Source organism: Prorops nasuta, unplaced genomic scaffold, assembly GCF_024137725.1.
Source record: "Prorops nasuta isolate Cenicafe-Biocafe unplaced genomic scaffold, Cenicafe_Pnas_1.2 PNAS00022, whole genome shotgun sequence".
Classification (NCBI taxonomy): domain Eukaryota; kingdom Metazoa; phylum Arthropoda; class Insecta; order Hymenoptera; family Bethylidae; genus Prorops; species Prorops nasuta.
The window spans coordinates 1,023,080-1,048,003 of NW_027116819.1; the positions used below are offsets into that span (position 1 = coordinate 1,023,080).

Genomic DNA, 24,924 nt, shown 5'->3' on the forward strand with positions numbered 1-24,924 from the left:
ATCTTAAAGCTCAAATAGCTGAGTATGTGATAAAGTTTTATCAAGAATACTGGTTTGAATGAAATTATTAGGGAAAGCAATCAAGAAATAACGTGTTTATCTCACATTTTATTGCCAAGATGGACCCGCACTCGTCCACCAGAGCATACACAATTATAACAATATATTCGATCATTTTCCTGTCAATATACAAACGAGCTTGATTCTTTGACTTCTTCGCGTTTACAGTAACATAATAAATAAACGATTGTTCCTCTCTCGCTCTTTCATTCTCACATTCTCTCTCACTCTCTCGTTATTTGTAGAGTAATATAAAACCGTCCTGTATTAGTAAATAAATTAAGTAAACGAACTGTACGATGCGTAGAATTAATTTTAATACGTTTTCCTTCATTTTCTTTCTTGTTATATCAATGATAATACACTACCGAGTACTCGTGTTTGTGTGTGTGTGTGTGTGTGTATGTATGTCTATGTGTCAATGTGTGAACACATACGATGTGATTTTCCACTCTTTGTTTTATCCTACAAAAATTGCATCGTATTTATTCTCTCGCACGCTTCCTTGCTCTGTCTTTATCTATCTATATATTTCGCTCTTTATTTAATTACACTTTCTACACTTTTACAATCCTTAATTAATTCACGCTATTAACGACCTTTAAATTGCAGAAAGCGTAGCTAAAAGTGTCCTTTAGTGTGTTAAAAAAATCAAATTGAATTCAATATGGTATATCTGATAATGGAATAGTATATATATATATACATACATAAATATATATGTATATATAGCTGTATCAAACAATGATATTTCTTCAAAAATATAAATATTTTTTTATATAATTATTATTTTGATTTGAGACGTATCTGGTGGTTAATTGAAAAGTGAACAACGTGATTGTTATATTAAATTCAATTGATTATTCTCATGTTTGTGTGTGTATTTGGTGTCGACGGGCACAGTCGCTAGTCGCTACGCCACATTGCACATACAACTAACGTATAAATATAATGTATAACGACGTGTCGCTACGCGTCCAAGAGAAGCATCGGACTCGAGAATATTCGCTTTTTCAAGCTTACGCTTGCTCTTGGACTGTTTTCTTATTCTCTTTTTCCTCTCTCTCTCCCTCTCCCTCTCTCTCTTTCTCTCTTTCTTTCTTTCTCTCTTTCTCTCTAATTTCTTTCACACGCTATATCTCTTTGTTTCTTTGCTAATACACAACTCTACTTCCTAGAGTCTCTATACAGCGTGGCGCTACCCGCCAGGGATTTTCTGGCTCTCCCGGATTCGGTTCAATTCTTTCGGGTTCATCCAAGGCTTCGAGATCTGCAAGCTCCAATAATCAGCATCGTTAGGATCAACGGAACCTTTCAAGGCTTATCCGAGATCCTTTTACATTCTGGTGGACTGTTGTTAAAGGTCATCGATAAAATACCCTGTAGTATTGCTGCGATGACAAAGGATCATCCGGGAGAGGGTACTGCGGGATAGTCCTACATGGATTCCTTTCCAGGGTCTATCGTGCTAATTTAGCTCGTTATGGATTGGTTCTTGGGGGGTATTACGAGAACGGGATTGGTCTCTCTCCGACGGAACAGAAGAGGTCCGATGCTCGTGTTTTTTTAGTATAAAAAAAGTCGCTGCTGCTGCTGCGGGGCAGTGGGACTGGAGTGTTGGGAGGCTTGTACCTCGACGGAGCGCTAGTTTCCGTTCGTAGACCGTTGCATAGGCGGGATCACCGCATCCCGCTCTGTGCCATAAATCTTTCCTGCTTTCCGCGCCATATTACCCAGCATCTCCATCGAGCACTTGTGCGCCGATCTCAGCGACAACGCCCACTCTTTTAAACTTATCTCATCCTAAAAAAAAATGTATTAGAAATATGTACTATCATCCATTCAAGTATGTCAAAGAATGATTTCATAATATGGAATAAAATATAGAAATTTTTGAGGAAAACGTTCAATCTTCACTCGCATTTTATTGTAACGTTTTCTTGATGGACTCACGGGATTTGTTAGTACGATTTTCGCGTCTCTCGTGCGAACTACGATACACTGCTCTCCCTTCACATGCTGCAGGTCAGCCCCGACCTCCTCTACCTGAAAATTAAAATTCGTAAGTCAAAACAAAAGATTATTTAGTCTATTGATTAGTGAAAATCATAATACTTGATCAAGGAAAACAAGCTCCGGCTTCGTTGTCGATTCCGGATGAAGCTCCAAACGGTTGGGATAAAGTTTGGCATAACGAGTTTGCCATGCACTAGCAAACGGACCACCCAATTTCTTTATATAGCCGTGCAATATACAATCGGAGCCTGAAAGAACAAATCTAATTTTAACGAAGCTAATAAAAATGAAAAAAAAAAATAGTATAAAATGATTCCGTTTGGAAAATTTATGGAACCTTTCTCGTCGGCGTCGAATCTCAATTTCTGCTTGGCCTTCTTTTTGTTCTCCAGTTTGTCAGCTTCGCTGTTAATGGTCTCGAATACAGTCTCGGCTACTTCCGCCTGCCATCTCTCGGAAATTACGAGTGGAAAGTTTTTATACAGATCTTGATCGGCGTCTGTAAGCTTGATACCCTTGGTGTCTTCCTCATCGAAGGAGCCAATGTCGAAGGCGTCTGCTGCGTTTACCTCGCCACGTGGAGGAATTAACGGTGGTGTATATTTCTGCAGATAAACCTGCTGCCAATCAATACCGGCAAAGAATGGGTGTTCTTTCAGCTCGTCCGCTCCTCCACCGCGACAACCCAACCTGTTGTTTATGTCGCGCTGTAGTAAACCTTGCAGCAACGATCGTAAATCACGCGAAAACGTTTCCGGAAGCTCTACGTTCTATAAAAATATTTATAAAAGTACCTCTTTAAGGTTTCAACAAAATGAAAATTGGTAACGAAATCTTTCAAAATTTTGAACGCACCATTGTCAATGTCATATGATCAATTTCGTGTTTGTCCTTGGTTTTATGTTGCCTGAATGGACTGTGTCCTTTCAACAGTTTGTACAGCATACACCCAAAAGAAAACCAGTCTGCGCTGGAGTCGTATGGCGTACCTTTCGATAGTACTTCCGGTGCCATGTATCCATGCGTTCCTCTAAAATTTACATTAAATAATTAATACTATTTTATTGAATAAAAAGTTCTTAAAAAGTAATTTATATAAATAACATAATTTAGTTCAATCATAAAAGAGTTAAAAGAAGAAATGCCTACACGCTCGCATGGGGCTTCTTTTTGGAGAAATCGCAAGCTAATCCTAAATCTGATATCCTAACATGTCCATGTTCGTCCAATAGAATATTCGCTGGCTTTAGGTCACGATAAACAATGTATCTGCGATGCATGTGCTCGAGGCCTAAAATAATTTCAGCCGCATAAAATTTCATCTCGGGCTCGTTGAAAACGCCATGTTGGCTTAAATGGTAGTGCAGATCGCCCCCGTTCATTAAATCCAATATAAAACATAATTTATCGGGCGTGTGAAACGCATACGTCATGCATACGATGAACGGACAGTCTACCTGCAATTATTAGTTAGAATCAGTAAATAAATAAATTACATTTTACATTACAAATATTAAGATTGTGGTCGGATACGTTAATAGTTTTCTAGATATAACATTAAATGACCAAATGATGGTCATATTGTAGCATTGTATTCATTTCTACGAATACCCAATATGTAGCTTCATCGCGTGCGTAACATTAGCGTTAATTAAATTGGATATAATTTAATTGAATTCTTATTTCTGTCTTACAAGTGCTGTTTCAATATTTTGTTATGTTCATAACTTACTCCAGTACTGACTAGGGACAGCATTATCCTTTCATTGAGTGCCAACGTTTCACCCTGCTTCATTTTAATTCTCTTCTTGTCCAGGCACTTCATAGCATACATTTTTCCAGTGTCCGCCTTCCGACAACCGTAAACCTCCCCAAATCCTCCCCTTCCTATTATCCGATGTACGCTGAAGTCGTTCATGGTCAACTAAAATCAATATTTTATTATTCCATTAATCCATTTGTAACACTCTTTATTCGTTTTGCACTATTACCGTAACTTTTGCTATTGTGTATATAACTAAACTGTATATGATGATGTCTTACCTGAATATTAAGCTCTAAATTTTTCCATTGGCAGAATCGAGTGTATTTGTCACTGTAAGATATTAATGAATTATTATACAAATGATTTTGATTGATTCTTTATCCTTAATTAACTCTTGAATATTAAACGAGTATCTTATCAAATTCTAAAATATTTACCTTTCCAGGAACTTTTTGAATGGCTCTCCACGTAGGTGATTAAAAATTTCCTCAATATATGGCTAAAAATATGATATAAAAAATTATACCCCGGACAGAAAAGATCAATTAATCGAAGGAAATTAATTAAAGTACCTCAAACAAATTAACTGGTACTTCATTTTTCATTAAAAACTTGTGTACGTGCGCCACTGCTTCCGAAGAATATTCCTGAAAAAATAAAAAAAATCTTTTTAACTCTTTCACGATTAATAAAGTACCAATGAAAATTAAGATATATTTACTTTTTGGGTAAAGCTATTAAACATTTTTGTCTAGATTATCGGACTTTTACAGAAGCATTGGGCCAGCGTGCAAGAAAAGTGAGTATCTCCATGGAGATTAGGACGTGAATTTTGGTTTGTGGGAGTGTTCGAGAGAAAAGGGAGGTGAGGATAATAATCCTGGCAAGAAGCTGCAGAATTTTCGTCCCACTGGGCAGAGAATGGAAGCCCTTTTCCACCTAACTGTCCTTCATAAATATTTTAGAGAGCTGGCCAAGCAGTTTCTTCACACATTTTGTACCCTACTAAAGTTGTCTGTGTAATCTCCAACTTATTCACTTCCGCCGTCTTTGGTGGAAGCCTATTTCCGTGGCTTTTTCAAGTAGCTTTTTCCCTCAAGGTTTACTCCCATTTTTACTACTCACCCTCCACCCTCCACCCTCCCCACATCTTACACTCTTCCCTTCTTGCTTTCCCCCAAATGTCTCATCTCAAAGCATCCAGTAAAACGCTCCAAGCTAAGCCAGATGTTTCACAAAATGTTTCTTCTCTCAAAGTGATCTCTCAATTTCACAAAAATCATTCCTATAAGTCACTCCACTTCAGTCACCCCCCAAATATTCAAATCAGAAACAATGAAAGATGAATTTTTAAATTGAACAATGAGCAATCGATTAAAAATGTAGAGGATGGTTCATGAAACTGAAGAGAATGAGCACTTCAGGTTAATCATAAAATAATGGAGATGATAAGGAAACGTAATTTTAAGAGAAAATTCAATTGGGAACAAGAGATCAAACGATCAGGAAGTCTTACAAACTCGACTAAGCGCCCCTATCGATTACTAATTAGAAATTAGTGCCATGTAATAGCAGAGCATCAAAGTTGTCAGTGTCCTATAGGTGAGTCTCCCCCCTACCAACTCTCCACATTGAAAACAGTTTTCATGTTCCATTCCAATAACTTGTGCCTACAATTGACCTCCATTTTAAAGATTGCAGCAAAAAAACTCTGACAAATTAATTGAACAGATACTATGTCATAACTCAAACTCGATTACCTAGTGCAACAATAATTTTGTTAGCGTCAATGAAAATCACAATGAAATTACGTCCCTTTCGTCGCAGCAGATATTCAATTAATTTATTGCAACGAGTAATTTTGTTGTTCGATCAATTTATCGCAACAAATAATTCTATTATTTTCCACTAAATATCCTTGTTCCAGCGTATCCATCAAATTATCTGGGATAGCCAGATTTAAATGACCCATCGTGCAAAATTCCCTTTTATACATAACGTTCCATACAAATTGCATCAATTCGAGTTCACGAATTTAACAGATTCTTAGGGATAAATCAATTGAAAATTCGATAGCCTGAAATATCGAGGAAAGTTTTCTAATTGCCTGGCGTTTAATTAGGAGTTGCGAGAGGAAAGTTCCTGCGAACAGCGTGGTTAAATGCAAGGATGTGGAATCTTGATAAACCAGCGACCACATCGAGTTTGATAACTGGTGGGTTTAGTTAAAAAATTGCAACGAAATGAATTCAGAGTTAATATGCGAAGACCCGATAAAAATGTAGGCACGAAAAACTGATAAAAATAGAGAGAAGCATAAACACGATTAAATAACGAGCGATTATTTCGAGATTTTCAATCTTTTCCCCTTCCTAATTTGACTCTCGTCCCTAATAGCTACGCAGTACACAATTATTAGGATGGAATGTATGGAATTTCATTCGTTGAACTTTTGTAATCTAATTTTAGACCCCAGGATGAAATTTGTGGGAGAATCAGGATCACTATCAAACGAGAGAGAAAATTCTCACTCTCCGAATGGAATTCTTGCTTGAAGCATTTGTTGTTGTTCCACAGACGTCTCGTTTATAATGCAAAATGCATGTCATTTGGACGATTATGACGTAGTGATGAGCGAATTTTAAAGCTTCTTTTTCTGGATACTAACATGAGCATGGGCGAGTAGTTCTTTCATGATGAAATTATCGTAGATCTCTCTGGCAAGTTTTCTCCTCTCCTCTGGACACTCCAGCTTTTCGTATGCTTTGATCTATAAGAGTAAAAAGCAAAGGACCCATTGGCTTAGTCGTGCTTGAAAATATTGCCTGAATGTTACTTCAGCTATCACATGCTTGCATTGAACAAACCTCTTCGTAAAACCTCAACTGTGGAATTGGCTCCTCCGCCACTGTCTCACAAAAGTCTTTGAATAAAAGGTATCCTGAAAGAACATTATTCTTTGATTTATCTTACAATCACTAAACTACTTTTCTCCCATTCTCTTCCCTTCCATATTCATTAGTCATTATATTGATAGTTTAGTAGTATTAAAGAATAACCTTACCTAACATTTGATTGAAGATTTTATCAAAGTTCACCTCGTTTTTCTTTTCAAGATACTTGTGCATTACGCTTCTCACGCTGAAACAAACACGAAAATTCATTTAAAATTAATATAGATTTATTTTCCTCAATATTACCTAATTGGATGTTCAATGTATTGAATGTTGTGTATATTGTAATGTAAATAAGGGAGAAGCATGTGTGTGTATCGAGAAGCGTAGAGATTAAAAACGAATAAAAAATTCTTCCCTTTGGTGCCCTTGACAGGAACCCTTTTCAAAAGATTTCATTATGTATCTCACAGGATGCGCTTTGCATCTTAAAAAATCGATGTGCTGCTCCAATAGGACGCAGCTAGTCGGCCTAAAATTAGAACAGGGAAAAGAAAACATGCGGGCTTTGTCAATGGCAAATATTTATCATTCTCCCGGTCTTATTAATTTAACAGATTTTCGATACAAAAAATAACAGTCTTAGTTATCTACTTGCAATTGCAGGAATTCCATTCCGACGGTGAGAACTAAAAAATTTCATCCTATGGATGTCATTTTTCGTCTATATTCTCTATTTTTTGATAAATAATACAGAAAATTAATATTCTTCAAGTTTTAATCGTTGCATATTGGAAATTTGCAAATTAGCAGGGGAAAAGCTAGTCAATTGATCATTCGTTTTAGAAAAAGTAGTTGAAATTGAGAAACAAAGATGGCTACGTTTTGTCCAATTGGGTAATTGTTACTAGACAGTAAAATACAATCAGTTTCTATTGGCGCGCGAGTTTTTCAAAGCCTTTCGAAGTAAGTAGTTCAGTTTGGTGTTCTCCCACAGGTAAGGGTAGAGAAAAAACGCAAGAATTCCATCGATCGTACTAAAACCAGGTCAGTTTTCTTTACTGCATTTACGTGTTTTCTTAATACACCATAAAAAGCGACAAGTTAATTAGAGGACCAGAAACAGTCTACGCCCAATTTTATTCGAGAAACTTGGAAAGACCAAGAGTACATACAATTGGATCGATATTGTTATTCTCTATTCATCCGAATAGTTTCAACTTGCTCTCTTCAAAATATGGTAAAGTATTTTTTGCATACAGTTATTTCGTGGTTATATCCGTAAAACCTCCGGCTGAATTTCACAAACAACGATGAATAATGCAAAAACTTACGATCAATATTTTTATTTGATAATCATCGAGCTAGCATAAGTGAGTAAAAAATGTAATAAACATACTAATCGATCGGTATTCTTATTTTTCATGTCTGGGCCAAATTTTGGTATAAGCAAGAAGTAATCATCGTGTTTTTATATCGTCTTCCAATGATCACAGTAACGAGTTAGATGAACAGAGGTACCTATACGAACATCGGTTATGTGGAATACGAAGTTTCCTCTGATAAATCTACATATGTATAATGAGAAATAAAGATTAAAATTGAAGCCCGAGAGATGAATCTATTAAGCACGTATACTTGTCTTACATTCGCTGAATTAACCTAAACGAACTTTTATTTTTTTCAGAAAGGTCAAATCATTTTATGTACGTGTGTCGAATCTGCAGAGTTCCTCGAGTTAACTCCCGTGAACAATGAAAAATAATTCTATTAGATGCTGCTTCATCATTCTCACGCCAAGTGAAAGATCTGAGTGGAAAAGCTCGCTTGAATTTAAGTTGGATATTTTCCAGAGTAAAATGACTGACTCATTTGATAATACAAGTGGGTCATTTTTTTTTCAACAGTATCGCATGACAAATGTATCGAGAGTATCGTGGAATACGTCCAGCCATCAACAAAAGTATTGTTGTTACAACGGACGTTAAAGGACGACTATAGGAGAGCTAATACACAATGTACATCTACCTTCTATTCAATCCTCATCCATTTTAACCAAGCCATTATAAATTGAATAGACAGAAAATCACGCATCGCAAGTATTATTAACGATTCAATAAACTTGAGAGAGAAAAATCCGAAGAAATGAGGTTAGGTTCGACACGGTCGATCCGCGCAATGGGCCGTTCGTGAATCAGAGGTTAAGAGAAAAGTTAGGGAGGAGATTTGTCAGATGGGTGAAAGGTGAAATGAGAGGGAAGTTTGAGTTGACAGTGCGCTTTGCCAAACTGGGTTTGTTTGCAGCCACTCGGAATCGGAAGAGCGGAGCAGTAACACAGTGTTTCATTGTCCCTTTAATCGGTGTTGATCGACAAACGGATTAGCGGAGTTTGAAGTGGCGCCATTTTTTATTATCTACGGCCAAAGGAGCGAAAGAACTGACAAATCGATGACATTAAAAGGAGGTCGACTCCCGATCAGATTCTGCTCGATAAATTCGAGGCAAGCATTCCATTCCAGTCTGTGCACCCGGCCCTGAGAATGTTTGTTGAAAGTAAAAGAATTTACTCGCCGGAAATAGATGAAACGCTCCCTGGTAGGATTTAGCCGACGGATGCTGGCCCTGCTGGCTCGACCGAGGAAATTAAGAATCTTGATTGGTCAAAGTTCGCTGTTCCACAAAATGGCGACTTTTCTCATCTCGCCTGAAACTCTTCCATCATCCACAATCATCCAGCACCAATTTTTCCTCGTCGCGATGACGCTTAATTTTGGCATCTCGCATCGATAGGATTTCCTCCATGATTAAAACCTGACGTTTCTAGTAATTCGCAGTGAGATTTATTTTCTATCGTCGATCCAACGGATAATTAATTTATCGGAACGGGTTACTCGAGCGATCGATTAAATCCGTCAAGTTCCAGTAATGAGAAAAACATTGAAATCCGATTGGACAGGGACGAAACCGAATGGGGACGGAGTTTCGACTCCGACGAGATTAATTCGCAAAATACACACGCGGCCGAAATAGTCGAGTGGCCTCAACTTCCATGAATAATTTATAGCTGGCAAGTACGAAATAATCGTGCGATTCCCGGAAGTAAATCAACGGACGCGCGCGCGCGAACGTCGATGACCTGTAAAATATCTGAAAACTCGCGCTTTTCGTCTTTTTCCGGTAATACCGGAAATCGCGAAAATATCAACCCAATAAAAATTTATTGCTCTTTCCAGGAAAAGTGAAATCCACGTGGGCTGCTCGCTGGGTGAATAAGATTGATGAGTCGTGTTCAAGTGTGCCGTCAACGCTGGTAAAATGAATAAAGAACCACCCTGTACCATTTGGATTGGAAAATTCATCAATCCCGTCGCAACTTGCTTCATACATATCTTTGTTAAGCTGCTACACAAAACTTTATTGATCTGCTTCTTCCCAGAAGACTCGCTCCATCGAACCACTCTAAAAGTTATTACAGGTATGCCTGGAATGTAAACTTGCAAGTATTTCATACAAGATATTAGAATCTTCCAAGAATTTAACGTATTTCGCTATCGATTAATTGTAAATTCGAATAAATCGTCGAAAAACAATTCACAGAAAAGTTAGAAGCGCTGTAGTCTCCAAGGCAAATAATTCAAAGGAATACAAAGTCGTGCAAAACTTTATCAAGGAACACGGTAGTGTTACGACGCTAAGTAATTAGATTACCCACTTTCACGCCAAAAGCAGCTTTAATTACCACGTGACTCGTACATACGACGGTAAGCATATTCAACTTCAAATTATTTTCTTCTCCTTCTTCCACTCACGATCATCGATGCTGCATCGATTCTACGTGAAAAACATCTCTATCTCTTCGTTCCCTTGATTTATTCATTAGTTATCTCGATTAAATCAAGGTATACATCAATGATGCAACAAAGTATTAACTAAAATTGAGCAACTATTTTCAGGTTAGGTTTGATTGCTATTAAATAATAGCGGTAGGGATAATTATAGCGCTTGACCCAATAAATATGAAAGCAATAATAACAATTTCGAAGATGAAAGCCTCGTTAGAATGAGCCTTGAGAGTAATTTATTCACCGTATTCACGTTCAAGGCTTACATTCAACAAAACTCGATTCCAGGATCGTAGAGGAAGAGGGAAAGCGAGCGCTTAAAAATTGCTCGACGTAAAAGCAGAAAAAAGATTGAATGATCAAGGAAGGAGAAGACCTAGCCAACGAAAACTCTGTTAATACTTAAGCTTCTTTAGGATTTTTTTTTCTTTCTTTTTCTCTCTCTTTTTTTTAATCAAACAAGACTGAGAAGCATTTGGCGTCCCGATAGCTTATGGCGTTTAGCTTGGGAGCTTTTTCCGTGCTTTCGTTTATGTTTGGAGAACATGGACCGGTTACTCGGGGGCAAATCGTTTACTTACTTTCCTGCGGCTACACATTACACGTGTCCGTGAATCAAAACAATTTCTGGGAGCAGCTCCGTTAACATCGGCTTTTACAAAACGTACGAAACGTCAGCCAATGGCGCAGTATACCGCCGCGTTTATTTTATCTAGCCCTATACTAGCGCACGATAATACCTTATCTTCCAGCAGCCGTAAAAGAAGAAGAAAATGTCTGATTTTTGCTCGATCGGCAATCACCATTCGCAATATTACATAGAATCACTCGAATGCGCTTACGGATCAATTTTAATCGTTTTACAAATAACAACAAAATGTATCATTTCTGTAATGCAATGCAAAATTTCTCTAATAATTTCTCACTCGAGGATTAGCTGGTTTCTTGCTTTATCTTAACTTATTTTCTACTAAACCGTTGATTTCAATTTAATACACTATATACACTGAAATTAGTTTTTATATATTCCAATGCATTTCTGAGAAATAAAGAATCGATGTTTGGTTAAACTGTTGTCATTAAGAATGAATAAAATACTTTCTTAAATAAATTTGTGTTAAGACAGCTGTTAAATTACTATGTTTAATAATTATGATAATTTAGCCTCTCAACCCTTTTTATTTCTTATATCTGAAGAATTCTGAATCACGACAAAAAATGCATCAGTAAAATATATAAGACTTCTGGCAAGATCTCCTTGTCGAAACACGCATAAAGCAGCTAATCCGTACATAAATTTTGATGCCTCTCAATAACAATGACTTATTATACAACATAACACGATCGACTGTATTTATCGGAATGGACTGACACATAATAACATTATCTTGTTCTGTTACATCATATGAATTTTCACTAGTCAAAAAATTACAGTACAATTGGGTGGAAAACATCTGGGGCTGGAGTAAGGAGAAGCAGGCAATGGACCAAAGGCGATTCACGTTGAAGCTTGAAACTTCTTCGAAACCAGAAGTTCCAAATATAACGAAAAATAGGTTTAACATAGCGTAGTGTGTTTGCAAGCCAGAGAGAGAGAGAGAGAGAGAGAAAGCTAATGAAGAAGAAAAGAACAGTATGGGAAGAGGCAGTAAAGGTTTAATTGCGCAGACAATATAGCATAAGACTATATTGTACTTTCACGTGTTGGAAGATTCACAATTGGCAACGTGACTGCATAATGAGCAATTTAACAAAACTTGTGTGTAGTATGCACGTATACCGTAATAGCAATGTGATGAGAGATGGGTGCACAGAGCGCTCTTCTGTTTGTAAACATTTTTTTCGTAAGGAGGGGAAAGGTTGCTTGAGTGTAAATAGGATGTAGGGGGGAGAGAAGGAGGAGAGTAAGAGTCAGAAGTGATGAGAGTAGCGTAGTAAAGGGAGGTAAATGACACGGGGGATAACGTAAAAATAAGAAGATGCCTCGAGTTAAGAATCAGGATTAGAAGTACCTAGGGTCTGGCAAGACGATTTTCTTGCTGGCCCTGGCCGCCGGCGTGCACTTGCTCTTCTCCATGGCCATTAGGTAGCTGACGTCGGCCAGCACCGCCTCGAGGTCCGCCATTTTCTCGCTTTAGGTGTCTCAACCTCTCGCCAACCAAGATGACCACACTAGAAACCCGTCCGTCACTTTCAACCCCTCGCAACACCCACTGACTAAGGTCACCCACTACTAACTTCCTTCCCGTCTTCCTCGATTTTCTCTCCTGTTCTTCTTTATATCATACACACACGCGCGCATACATCCACGCTCGCTCACTCGTTCTCTCTCTCTCTCTCTCTCTCTCTCTTTCTTCTTCCTTCTTTCTCACTCTTTTTCTCTATCTTCCTTCCTCTCTTCCTCTCTATCTATCTCTCCGTTCTCCTTTTTGATTCCCGTAATACTCCGAATCTCCACTGACAAAGGGAGAAGAATCTTTTCTCGAAACGAAGAACGACTCCTCGAGGAAGACGTATATGTCGGCGTTTCTGATGGTCCCCCAGCTCCTGGGCAAGGCAAGAGAAGGCTTGCAGTAGCGATTACTGCATATTTTTAGCGCAACACGGCCAGACGCAGCTTCCCCGGCGACGGGGACGGCGTAGGCGACGGCGACAACGACGGAGACAACGTCTGCGGCATCCCCACACTTCGGCCTTTCCTGAATCTTCCGGAGCTCCTCACCTCACCCTCCAAAAACTAGTAGCTGAACAACCTCTCCAAGGAAGTTATGTCTTCACTCGCCCCTACTCCTTCTCGCCGACATTCTCATTGGACGCCACTCAAGGCTCAAAGATGAGCTTGCCACGACCCTCGAGAGCAAATTTTCCGTCGACGGAGCTCCCGGATATCACAATTTTACGCCGCTACGGAGTTCCGTTCCTTGTCGTTTTCTTTTTCACTACTGTGACTGTGACAGTCACCGAACTCTCGTCTTGCCTCTCTCGGCCTCTCTCTATATCTGTGTGAATGCTGTAACTGTGACTGTTTGTGGTTGTAGCTGTGGCTGTGTGGCTGCTGCCCCTGCCTGGCTGTCTATCCAAGGTGGCTATGGACTTACGTACGAATTCGAAAAATACGGAGTACAACTGTTTACGGATTACGGCGCTACGGGTATGGCAGATCGTAGTTACGTTACAGCACGTTACAGTACTTATGGTAGGACTGGGTAGGACTACCAATGCTATGGCCTTTCTATGTTAGGAACGATCTCTACTTCTCTGTGATTGGCCAGTTTAAGCCTACCCTAGGCCATTCTCCCATCCACTCTTCCTTTTCTTTATTCTATCCCTCCTTTTTTTACTACTGAACATCATGGAGGTGCATACGACCGTACGAAGTACATACAGCGACACTAACGGACTTGACGGGTACCCTACATAATTTCTATTCGTTTCATCATCCTTTCCAACTCCTTTGGTAATTGGCCAACCAACCTTGACTTTCTTTCTTTCTTCTTCCCTTTCTTTACTTAGTCTTCTATTTTCTTCTTTTTTTTATCCCCCCCCCTCGTCCATTTTTTTTTTAAATCTACATGGATATTATATAACTTTTTAAGTTTAAATAAACTTTGAAGTTAAAAATCTTATTGGCTCGGTCGGTAATTTTACGAAAAGGGGAAATAAAAATTTTCGGATTTTAGCCGCGTAAATAATGAGAATTTTCAAGAGAATCATTGAGTAATCTTAAATATATACGTAAATATATTGATATTGATTTTAAAAGTTTTTATAATAAGTTACGTTGCATATTTTTTGTTTTATTGTTAAATACTTGGTAGAGATCGAAAAGAAATACACTATCGGAATCGGAGCCCTCAGCTGTTATGCCCTTTATATAACTTTAACCGCGGCTGAAGCGGGTGTCGGTGATCACCAGAATTGGCGCTTTTGCAATTTGAACATAAAGTTTGTTTTTTTTTTCATTTAACTGCTGCACAAATGTATACTTGTTGAATAGATTGAATGAGAAAAAATATATTTAAAACAAATTCATTTTACTTCGACTAACTATACCAGTTCAGTAGTGCAATGAAAAAAAAAAGGCCCATGGTTTTTCTTTCCACTACACAGTTTGGTCGAAAAATGCTAATTCTGGTATCACTGCAGAACGAAAATTTTTTATGTCGGTATGGACCGAAAACGATATATATATATAGATATACATTTATCATTGCAAGTACCGATATTTATCGTTAACTTCTACTTCTGCTTAACGATACCGAAATTTGTCGATAAGAGTTACAGAATTGATTTACAGGTGTTGCATTGCAATGTGCCCCCGTGACGTGGCCCGCGAGAACCCATCTACAGAATGATTGGATTGGCCAGCACGTTTTTTTGCGGGCCAATAGAGATTTGATTGAACGAGTATAATCCCGCATAAATTGACCAATCGCGTAATATATTTGTATGTCTTCCAACGAATTATGCCGATTGCCGATTATGTACTGCGCGTCACGATTTTTGCAAAATATTTTTATTTAAAATTTTTTTAAAATTTATCAGCAGCAATAAACTTAACGCCAACAGTCTGTATACAATTTATTATATTTTCAACTTTTGTTTTTTATTTATTATGTAAATGAGAGTTTACGAATTTGACATACCTGCTAGGAGAAGCAATAATTGAAATATGGCTTTAATGAAATTGTAGGCACACAAATGGGCATGCAGTAAAACCAACAGTATATGATATAATCAGCTTTGCTATTAATTATTAAAAACTACAAAATGACTAGTAGAGATTCTGCAGTTTCCTCCAAAAGTGCTGATGACCATAGTGTTGAGGTTAATGTGAAGAAATTATAGTTTGGTTTTTAATAATTGGTTATTATTGATGAATGATATTAATTGGATATATTTTTACAGACCTTGGCAGAAGTTTTTCGATGTTTCATTTGTATGGAAAAATTGAGAGATGCTCATTTGTGTCCTCATTGTAGTAAGTTATGCTGTTACACATGCATTCGCAGATGGTTGACTGAACAACGTTCCCAATGTCCACATTGCCGTGCATCATTACATCTGCATGAATTAGTAAACTGTCGCTGGGTAGAAGAAGTTACTCAGCAGCTTGATACACTTCAAGCTGTAGCTTTATCGACTTCCAGAAATGATAATTCTAATGAAGACCGGTAGTTTTTCTTTTTATTTAAAAAACTGATCAATAATTATGAAACAATTTACAAGGTATTCAAAGATCTTGAAAACAGTTGAAAAACTAATCTATATAAGATTGATTAGATATCTGTATTGGTTTGGTTTTTTCATATTTTTAAAATATTCTAACAACTAATTATATATTAGTTGATTCTTTCTGCCATACTTAGTTTTCAAGATATTTAACTGTTTCTAAACTTTTTAAGCACTTTATAAATTCACTATAACTTGATTTTCAGCTGTATTGCACATTGTGAAAAATTGTCTGTCTATTGCTGCACATGCCATCGGTGTATTTGTCACCAATGTGCTTTATGGGGTGGTTTACATTCTGGGCATGCATTTCAGCCTTTAGAAGAAGTTTATGAAGACCATGTTACTCAAATCAAAGTTGATATAGGACTGTTAAAACAACGATTAATGGAATTAATTAATCTTGTACAAGAAGTGGTAAGTCTAATAATTCTAATATTGTAGAATTTTATAAATATAATACATAGAAAAATTACAGGAAAAAAATGTTGAGTCAGTCAGGGCAGCTAAAGATGAGAGGGTACGAGAAATAAGAAATGCTGTAGAATTAATAATTGCTCGTTTAGACTCTCAATTAAAAGCCAAACTACTTACTTTAATGGGTCAGAAAAATGCATTGACTACCGAAACGGAAAACGTGGAGGCTATAGTCCAAGAAGTGGAACATCAACTACACGAACGTACACGCTCTGAACTTATTAAGAAAAGTTCAGATTTATTAACAATGATCAATCAAGTTCGCACAAAACCGATATCTCGTTTCGTGACAACTCGTGTACCTGCAGATTTTCATAGGTAAACAAACCAATAACATCCTAGATATGAACAATTTAGTTTTCAAAGTTTAATACTACAAGTTACATTTAAAAAGATAGAATAAAACATGCGGATCTTGACAGTTTTTTCTTTCTTAAATCAAATTTATTTAATGTTTTTATATTGTGTGTAATTTTAAACAAAACGTTGTATAAGAATCTAAACTTAAATGAATCTTTCATGCAGTGAAATAGTGCCAGGATATGATAGCGCAACATTTGCAATGCAAAATTTTACCCAGCTACAATTGAAAGCAGATCCTGTTTATTCTGCTCCATTACATGTTAATGGTTTATGCTGGAGATTAAAGGTATATCCAGATGGTAATGGGGTTGTACGTGGAAATTACCTATCAGTCTTCTTAGAACTCAGTGCTGGGTTACCAGAGCCATCAAAGTAATTTTTATCTTACTTGTTTGTTAAGATACTTAACCTTGAAACCATCTTTTAACAACAACGATTTCTAGATACGAATATCGCGTTGAAATGATACATCAAGGTTCACTAGATACAAGTAAAAATATTGTTCGTGAGTTTGCATCAGTTTTCGAAATAGGAGAATGTTGGGGTTACAATAGGTTTTTTCGGTTAGATTTGCTCGCATCCGAAGGATATCTTAATACGGAATTGGATACACTTATTCTAAGGTTAGCTCAAAATTAATTTTAAAGTTTTCAAATTTTTTAATTTACATACAAAATAATCTTAAAATATTGTTCTTTAATTTCTTAGATTCCAAGTTCGTCCACCCACATTTTACCAGCGTTGCAGGGATCAACAGTGGTATATCAATCAATTGATGACTGTACAAAATCAGTATTCGACGCAAATCAACGATTTAAAGGAGGTAAAATTCTAATTAGAACAAAATATACACTTATCCATTAAGATTTATACTAGAATAACAGTTAAAACAATTTGTTTTGATAGAGATTGGCCAATGAAATATCTCGCAATGCAATAGCAGCAACTAGAGTGAATACTACAGATTTATGTAGTCTAGCAAATATATCTCCAATTATACAACAAAGTCATGCAGCTGGTGATCAGCTTATTAACACCAGTCCTATTCAAACTATTGATGCATTCTCAGTAATTAATCCAACATCCAGCAGGCAGGAATTTTAATATAATATAGTTTCAACTTAAAACGAGAGTATTATAATGATAAATAACTTTACAGATCTGCGCAAAACCTGGTGAACAGCCCGAACAGAAATGCAGATCAATTGTTACCACTTTGTGATTTAAATAATTTAGATTTAAGAGATCTAGATCTTCCTGATGCTCATCAATTGGAATCTTCCTCAACTACATCCACAGTCTCATCAAAAACCAATGCAAAAAAGAGCAATTTAAACTTAGTGCCAATCTCTTCCACCTCTAATATCAATAATGAATCTTCTGAAAATGTTGGTCACTCTTCTCCAATACCAGCTTATTCAACCGACAGCAGTATAAGTGACGTAAGAGAAAAGTTAAAAAAAGTTTTTAATATTAAAGCTACAGTTTACAGTTAAGATAAGCGCTTATACTGATATAGTCTGTAATCTAAAGCCGTTTTAATTTCAGGAAAGCGAGAATGACGTTTGTTTGGATTACAGTGAGCATGTAGAACCAAACACGGTTCTTTTGGATGATAATTCCAATGATGAAAATGACGTTGATGATGAGACTATGTCTGGTAATATAATACTGCTTCCTTCAAAATTTTTTCATACTTTCATTTCCTCATTGCTGGACCAGGTACCTGCTCGAGCATATTGGTGGTTAGATGGACAATGAGGGGAACAAACAATAACGGGAATTTAACAAGTGAAAAATCAGATGAATTTAATGAGAGCTCCATCCTTGAAAATTCCGATCACCTCCTAACTAGCTAAATTCCTTTGCACATATAAAATTTCTAAAATTGTCTATTGTTTAGTAAAGTTTTTCCTTTATAAAATGTCCTGCATATCCTTTTTAAAATTATTAAGATGTTTATGATATACAGTTTGTTACATTAAAATACAATTTTTTCTATAGTAAAAAAACTGCTTGTAAATTTAAATATTTTTATTTTAATGATATAGATTGATATTTTTAATGAGGAATCAATGATATTTTTTAGGTGAGAATGATGTGGAAGTTGCAGAATCTTTGCCGTCGTGGATTCAAAACAAGCTAAGGAAGCAGGAAGATAAAAATTCAAATGTTCAACCTTGCAGGTATTTTTACTTACTTCCAATAGTTGGAACAACAATTTTTTTTCTCTTTGATATTAATTGAATTAATTAAGCGATGGAATGAGATAAATTAGATTGTAGTAATTAAAAATTAATTGAAACAGGCTGCTGCTTAAAGATGGTTTGAAAGATGAAATAATGCTGCTACATTTGTTCGAGATGCAAGATAGAATTTCAGGCTGTAATTCTCTTCAATTTAATCAAATGGATGAAGCATGTGGCACAACGAACTCAATGCCAAGCTTGCAACGCAATTCATCTCCTTTACATTGCAATCTTCCACTTTCCCCAATACGAAATTCCACAGGATTTCCACAAAACGATCAAATTTTCGGAGAACAACCGTTCACAGAAAAAAATACTAAACTGAAACTATCGAAACTGAAACTCTTAGGTAACTTCTCTGATTCTGGAAATCAAACCAGCAGATCGGAGCCGACAACAAGGGCCAATTCAATGGAGAACGATAAAATTCTGCCTAAACAACTTAAAACTCCTGAATTTGAGAACAAACTGTCAAAGTTGATAGTGCCAAACGGTAAAGAAAAATCGATAAATATCGCAAGGTTTTTTTCAAATTAAAATGTACTCGAGTTAATTAACATTTTAAAAATTTTATAGTAGCTCTGGATAGTGATAAAATTTCGAAGCATATGGTCTCAAGGAGGCAGTCTTCTCCAGCTGCAACATCCAATGTCACTTTGATTAATCAACAATTGTTTGAACCTATTCATCAATTATTCGAACCATTTAAATTATCTCCACTGAAAGATACAGGTTTCATGTCGAAACTAAGGCAAGTTGATTATTTTTCGACTTATATCGTTTATTCTTATGTACAAGGTGACCGAGCTAAGAGTGTTGTTTTGTTTAACTTTGTATTTTGCTGTAGAAAAAATATTCCTGCCAGTGTGAAGGCTGCATTATATCCCCAAGGACAAGATGGAGCGTCGTCATCTACGACAAATATGATTCCAAGTCCCAATAATTATAGCTGGGCACCTGCATCTTACCAGCATAAGCATACCGCGTTAGACAATTCTAAGCAAAGATTACCGACTTCAGGATCAATCAAGAACCATTCTGACAAGTAGGTTCTTAAGGTTTTTAACCTTGTTTTAATTAATGTTGAAGAAATAACAAGATTGTCCACAAAGCTGTTTATTAATAATGAACTTGATGTTATTTTAGAAAACTGAAAGAAGATAACTACTCGTCAAATTCATTGTAAATTAACTTAAAAAAATACTCAAAACATTAAAATATAGATTAAAGTTAAAAATAGGATGAGATGAAATGAAAAATTGTGATCGCTTGCACTGCCAATATAACATGTATTTGTTTTTTTAAGTTATTCTTTCATATATGTCAACAATTCTACAGATCATTAGTTACTTGGGAATTGTGTGATTATTGTTGTATTTTTTTATATTTCTTAGTTATATTCTTTTCGATTGTTTAAACTAGTTCAATCTCGTAGTAACTTATTTATGTTTTACATAATAAGCTATCGACTGCTACTTTAAAAGATTGACTTGTTTAAAATTGTTTATTTATTTCAGCCATAATAGTATTATGATTAACGACACTGTTACTTTAAAATGTAATTATAAGAACATTGAATTTTTTATTCATTGGTGAGAAATAAAGAAAAATTAAAATTTTTTCATTATTTATATAAAAAGAGCTTTATTAAATACTGATCAGAAATTATAGCTCTATACATGCAATTAGATATCTTTAGTGCATTTAAAGAACTTACATTTATTCACGAATAGTCTTTTAATTTCTATTGTTGTGTACATTGGACTTAATACATATTTGTGGTTATCTTTTTCATGCTTTTTTGTGATGAAACAATATTTTTAGAAACTATTTTTCTTTGATTTACAAATATAGTATTTACATTTACTATCTGTACAATTATATCTAATTAAATTGTTTCCAAAAATGTGTTGAAGACAAAAAAAGTATAAAATGAGCAATATAAAAACTTTTCTAAAACTATGTGAACAGTTTTAGATCAAAGTTTTTTCATAATTATATATATAATAGGCAACTATATACATTGTAAAATACTTCGTTATATATAACCTAAATTATATATACAACAGTAAAAAACCTCGGATTTGCCAGGAAACATGTTATTCATTACTACTGCTGGCTTTGGTAAGAATATTAAAATTATTGTCTTTTGATAATAAATTAGAAATAAATTGAGCGTCTTCTGGATGTAAGTTTGCCGTTTCTTTATTTGGTACATAATACTGTCCTGTGAATTTTTCAAAGTACCTGCCAAGCTCGAAGTTGTTAATCCAACTCGGTGTAGGCGCTGGTAAAAGAAGTTCTTGTGCAACGTAATGAAGAATACCGTTATCTTCGCAAACCAGGTAGCAAGGCTGATCGTCAAGACCGAGCCCCTCCATATCTACATCGACCATCCAGGTATATTGCTCTTCGTAATAAGGATCCCATCCAATCGTTACACACATATATCCACGAATCATGTGTCTGAACGTCAATCCTATTGCGTACAATACCTCTGAAGTTCGTTTTTTCGGCAGGACCGGTGGCTAAAAACCAAATAATAATTACATTAAATCTCTTTATTGAACAATAATTATTAGTTTTCCTCTTTACTATTCTCTATCTTTTTTTAATCATTTTGATACTTGCCTTAGGAACCCTAGTTTGCTGATAAGCCTCCAGTAGTTGTAAAATATTGATTGCTTGCTCTTTTGTTGTGGCATCCATTTTTCTTATCACTTTCTCTGTTAAAATTTCTAGATCCCTAAGCACCATTTGATGGTGCATATAAAATTTGGTCAATTGTAATATATGGTTAGCGTCATATGGCTGAACTAAGTGAAGGAGTTCCAATGCAGATCTTAGTCTTGCTGCTCTACCATTTCGTACTGGGAACTGCCTAGCTGCCGTTTCCAGATTATTGGCCATTCTTGTTACAACCTAAAGCAAAATAAAATAGAACCAATTATTATACTGCTACTTAATATACTAATTACTTCTACATACAATTTTTACATTTTCCTATCACACTAAAAATTTAAAACTAACTTCAATGACATTGGCAGCATTGTGCCTTTCTTTATTCACTGGGCATTCGATTCCCCCAATCATTGCACCGACTCTGGGACAGTGTCGTTTTGTCAGAAATTTTCCTCCATTGATAACATCAATATAGAGGCTTTCAGCCTCCTCAGTTTTTGAGACATTGCTATAGTTTTCCTTCCATCTGAGAAAGAAATGCGAGGGGAAACTGACACCCTCACAACGAATTCCCAACCTTCTAGCAACACTCTCAAAAATGATTCCCAATATTATAGGAAGTCCACATCTATTTTCTAAAACTCTGTCTATGAATGAGTTTTCAAGTATATAGTACACTTCACGTTCTACATAAAAGCCAAGTTCATTAAATAAAATACTGCATAGTGCACGCATGATTTTCCTACTTTTAGAAGGATCCCATTGATTATCAGGGATATTATTGTTACGCCAATATTCAAATGTCTCTGCGGGTGTAAGGAAGATAGGATGGTTTGGACAAGTTCCTCTCAGCTCTTCTTTTGTTTGTTCTGCAATTTTATCAAGCAAGGAAGAAATTTCTTTGCAAGATATTTTCCTTGTCGGTTGACTCCATTGAGCAACAAGTACAGCACCTTTCTCCATAATTTGTTTTTGTTCAGGGAGGCTTATAAAATTTTCCCATTCTTTTGTCAGTTGAACTTGAACCATATGTCTTAAAACTTTTTGGGCATAATATTTAATTGTGAGATTCTCGTAACTATTTAAACGTTGGAAATAATATATTTAAATATATTAGTGAATAAATAAACAGATAATAATAATAAGTACTAGACTTACATGTTAGGATCGTTAACAAGATTAAGTAGCTCGCATCTAAGAAACTCAAATGCCAGTGGTGCTGCTCCATGATCAGAATCAAATAATGGGTCAAACTCTCTCAACTCCCAATGGGAAAGGTCATCCCACTTATTACCTCCTTCTTGATAATTTTTTGATGACATCAATGAAAGAAGATACATCATTGTCTCCCTTGACTTTATACTTTTTTCCATCTGTTCTCTCCAACAAGTTATTCTATTGCCACTGTTTACATAGTCTGAGTATACATCTCTCATAAATGGCCATCTAAGAATAAAGATAATTCTACTAACCACAATTACAGTAAAGAATAAATAAGAAAAATGATATATTAAGTTAAAAATAGTAATAACATAATTATAGAGGTTTAAACATTATTTCAAAGTAGATAAAAAGTAAAAACTGTTTATCAAAATTTCTTAGTAATATATTACCTCTGGAAATATTTAGTTCGCCATAATTTATTTTGGCTTGTGACGACATGATGAAGATGTTTGCAGACCATTGAAAAATGTGCTATGTCGGAAACAGCAATGTTTACATCTTCTAGGATGTAGGAGATAAGTTCGCAAGGCAGATGTGTAATTACGATGCATCCTTCCATTTTCGCTAATTTTTAAAGATTAACACAATGAAAACACTGTTTTGCAACGCAAAAGTATTTGTGGTAAAGAACAGCGAAACCACCAAATACAATGAGACACTTAAACTTCGAATTTTGATGTAAATTTACGAGGATAACACCAAAAATAAAATCTCATATACTTATTTTAGAACTACAAAGAGAAACGTTTATTTTAAATAATTTTAAAGTAGAAGCAGTTATCTGTTTTTCTACATAATTATCATTTCGGTCAATGCATTTCTTTAGACACTGAAGCAAGTTTGTCTCCACCGCCCACGTTCCTGTTTATGTCAATGTAACTAATACCAGTTGCTGCTATGTCGTTGGAAACGTATTTAAATATGTACTACATTACTACACCTCATTTTTCGCTTGATCGTAATTACTGAAATCCATGTAGATAAAACAGTTTTTAAACTTAAGAAACAGGTGGCAATTATTGAGCACCAAACTCAGACTTTAGAATGAATGAATGGTAATTGCTGATAATGTTTTATCCAAATTGTTGTGCGAGAACAACGATAAAAGATAAGTTTCTAAGCCTCCTCAAAGACATGGCCGACATAGCGGCGAGCTAGTGTAGGTTTGTGACAAGAGCATAAAAAAATTGCCACATAACTTACAATAATGTAACGACCGACATTGCGATTTTGTAGAAAAATAGATAACTATTTAGATATTAAAATAGTGTAAACATTACTGGAAAGAAACATTTCTTTATAATTCTTAAAAAATAGGAATCTTCCTTTTAGGATTACCTTCGTATGCCTACACATACACAACACACTTTGTAAACCTGAATGCTTGTGCCAGCTTAGGATTGACTGACAGACGTGTAACTAGTGCAATGGCGCAAAAGTGGTGCAACCCGTGCAACCAGGTTTCCTGTCCAATGCAACTGCGTTGTCTGCGACGACAGTTCTGGTCTTTCTCGTATGTATTTAGTTGTTTGATCTAACTGTCCAGACCAATCAGATCATCAGATTCTTCTGATTCCTTGGTCCTCCCATGCGATTCGCTTATTTTATTAATATGCAACTAATGTTGTTTATCAGAGCAATTTACTACAGACGTAATCAACGCATTTCATCATATTCTATTATAACTTTATACATATTTAAAATATCAACTTATTCCATTTTATCGTTATTATAAATCTGCATAATACTAATGCTTTGAATCTTGGTCAACCTAATTTCTGTCGCATGAGAATTTTTATAGTAACTGAGCATCCATAGTTATTGCATTTTACTATGTAACAACTACAATTGTGCGTTTGAATTTAATATAGTACATTTTGTTACATTAGAAAAAAATAATACACAGCAAATATGGAAAAAAAATGATTAATATATACATGTTTTATTAATTTATCATAAATTTGAAGATCTTAAAAGAAAATTAGAGAAAGCTAATGAAACGGAGAAAAAACCAATAACACGTTTATTTCTCTTTACCGAAGAACACGATAAAAAAAATCAAATAAAGTACTGCACGCACAATTGACTATATGTATATATATTTTTAAAAAACAATTTA

At 35.6% G+C, this 24,924-nt stretch overlaps 3 protein-coding genes and 2 long non-coding RNA genes across 8 annotated transcripts; 3 read left to right on the top strand and 2 right to left on the bottom strand.

Annotated features, from left to right (window-relative positions):
- Positions 1–80: 80 nt before the first annotated feature.
- LOC136781241 (G protein-coupled receptor kinase 1) lies at positions 81–13,800 on the bottom strand. Its single transcript, XM_066740085.1, has 14 exons — positions 12,591–13,800; positions 6,906–6,982; positions 6,709–6,782; positions 6,510–6,611; positions 4,414–4,488; positions 4,279–4,340; positions 4,120–4,171; positions 3,809–4,000; positions 3,226–3,533; positions 2,932–3,106; positions 2,414–2,846; positions 2,176–2,324; positions 2,014–2,106; positions 81–1,863 (listed from the first exon to the last, which is right to left on the bottom strand). The coding sequence occupies exons 1-14, from the start codon at positions 12,701–12,703 to the stop codon at positions 1,705–1,707; spliced, it is 2,064 nt and encodes a 687-aa protein (XP_066596182.1). The 5' UTR covers positions 12,704–13,800; the 3' UTR covers positions 81–1,704.
- On the top strand, positions 7,751–9,854 carry LOC136781275 (uncharacterized). The gene is made up of 3 exons (XR_010823895.1): positions 7,751–7,975; positions 8,186–8,252; positions 8,423–9,854. It is a non-coding gene; the product is annotated as an uncharacterized lncRNA (long non-coding RNA).
- Positions 10,011–12,580, top strand: LOC136781248 (uncharacterized). The gene is made up of 3 exons (XR_010823888.1): positions 10,011–10,211; positions 10,334–10,497; positions 10,690–12,580. It is a non-coding gene; the product is annotated as an uncharacterized lncRNA (long non-coding RNA).
- Positions 13,801–14,960: 1,160 nt separating the features above from the next.
- LOC136781204 (E3 ubiquitin-protein ligase TRIM37-like) lies at positions 14,961–20,825 on the top strand. 3 transcript variants are annotated; one of them, XM_066740007.1, is made up of 16 exons: positions 14,961–15,195; positions 15,272–15,405; positions 15,487–15,752; positions 16,017–16,227; positions 16,289–16,605; positions 16,813–17,022; positions 17,094–17,273; positions 17,359–17,473; positions 17,557–17,741; positions 17,810–18,092; positions 18,199–18,310; positions 18,740–18,836; positions 18,959–19,392; positions 19,476–19,650; positions 19,747–19,944; positions 20,046–20,825. In XM_066740007.1, exons 2-16 carry the CDS (start codon positions 15,349–15,351, stop codon positions 20,083–20,085), a joined length of 2,880 nt encoding a protein of 959 aa, XP_066596104.1. In that variant the 5' UTR covers positions 14,961–15,195; positions 15,272–15,348; the 3' UTR covers positions 20,086–20,825. The 3 variants fall into 3 exon arrangements, with proteins under 3 accessions (XP_066596104.1, XP_066596103.1, XP_066596105.1); XM_066740006.1 differs by having other exon boundaries at positions 14,961–15,146; XM_066740008.1 differs by having other exon boundaries at positions 14,961–15,405; positions 19,479–19,650.
- A 153-nt stretch (positions 20,826–20,978) lies between these two features.
- LOC136781205 (F-box only protein 21-like) lies at positions 20,979–24,868 on the bottom strand. 2 transcript variants are annotated; one of them, XM_066740010.1, is made up of 6 exons: positions 24,144–24,868; positions 23,195–23,536; positions 22,740–23,027; positions 21,930–22,659; positions 21,531–21,821; positions 20,979–21,427 (listed from the first exon to the last, which is right to left on the bottom strand). In XM_066740010.1, the coding sequence occupies exons 2-6, from the start codon at positions 23,362–23,364 to the stop codon at positions 20,999–21,001; spliced, it is 1,908 nt and encodes a 635-aa protein (XP_066596107.1). In that variant the 5' UTR covers positions 23,365–23,536; positions 24,144–24,868; the 3' UTR covers positions 20,979–20,998. The 2 variants fall into 2 exon arrangements, with proteins under 2 accessions (XP_066596107.1, XP_066596106.1); XM_066740009.1 differs by having other exon boundaries at positions 23,195–23,369; positions 24,144–24,867.
- Between the last annotated feature and the right edge of the window lie 56 nt (positions 24,869–24,924).

Bases quoted from the DNA above. Each gene is read 5' to 3' on its own strand.
- LOC136781241 (XM_066740085.1), bottom strand. From the start codon at position 12,703: ATGGCGGACCTCGAGGCGGTGCTGGCCGACGTCAGCTACCTAATGGCC. The intron at 2,325-2,413 runs GTTCCATAAATT...TTGTTCTTTCAG, and splicing joins ATTCGACGCCGACGAGAAAG to GCTCCGATTGTATATTGCAC. The intron at 1,864-2,013 runs GTGAGTCCATCA...ATTTTTTTTTAG, and splicing joins AAATCGTACTAACAAATCCC to GATGAGATAAGTTTAAAAGA.
- LOC136781205 (XM_066740010.1), bottom strand. From the start codon at position 23,364: ATGGAAGGATGCATCGTAATTACACATCTGCCTTGCGAACTTATCTCC. The intron at 21,822-21,929 runs GTTAGTTTTAAA...ATTTTGCTTTAG, and splicing joins ATGCTGCCAATGTCATTGAA to GTTGTAACAAGAATGGCCAA. The intron at 21,428-21,530 runs GCAAGTATCAAA...TTTGGTTTTTAG, and splicing joins AGCAAACTAGGGTTCCTAAG to CCACCGGTCCTGCCGAAAAA.
- LOC136781204 (XM_066740007.1), top strand. From the start codon at position 15,349: ATGACTAGTAGAGATTCTGCAGTTTCCTCCAAAAGTGCTGATGACCAT. The intron at 15,753-16,016 runs GTAGTTTTTCTT...CTTGATTTTCAG, and splicing joins GATAATTCTAATGAAGACCG to CTGTATTGCACATTGTGAAA. The intron at 17,023-17,093 runs GTAATTTTTATC...AACGATTTCTAG, and splicing joins GGGTTACCAGAGCCATCAAA to ATACGAATATCGCGTTGAAA.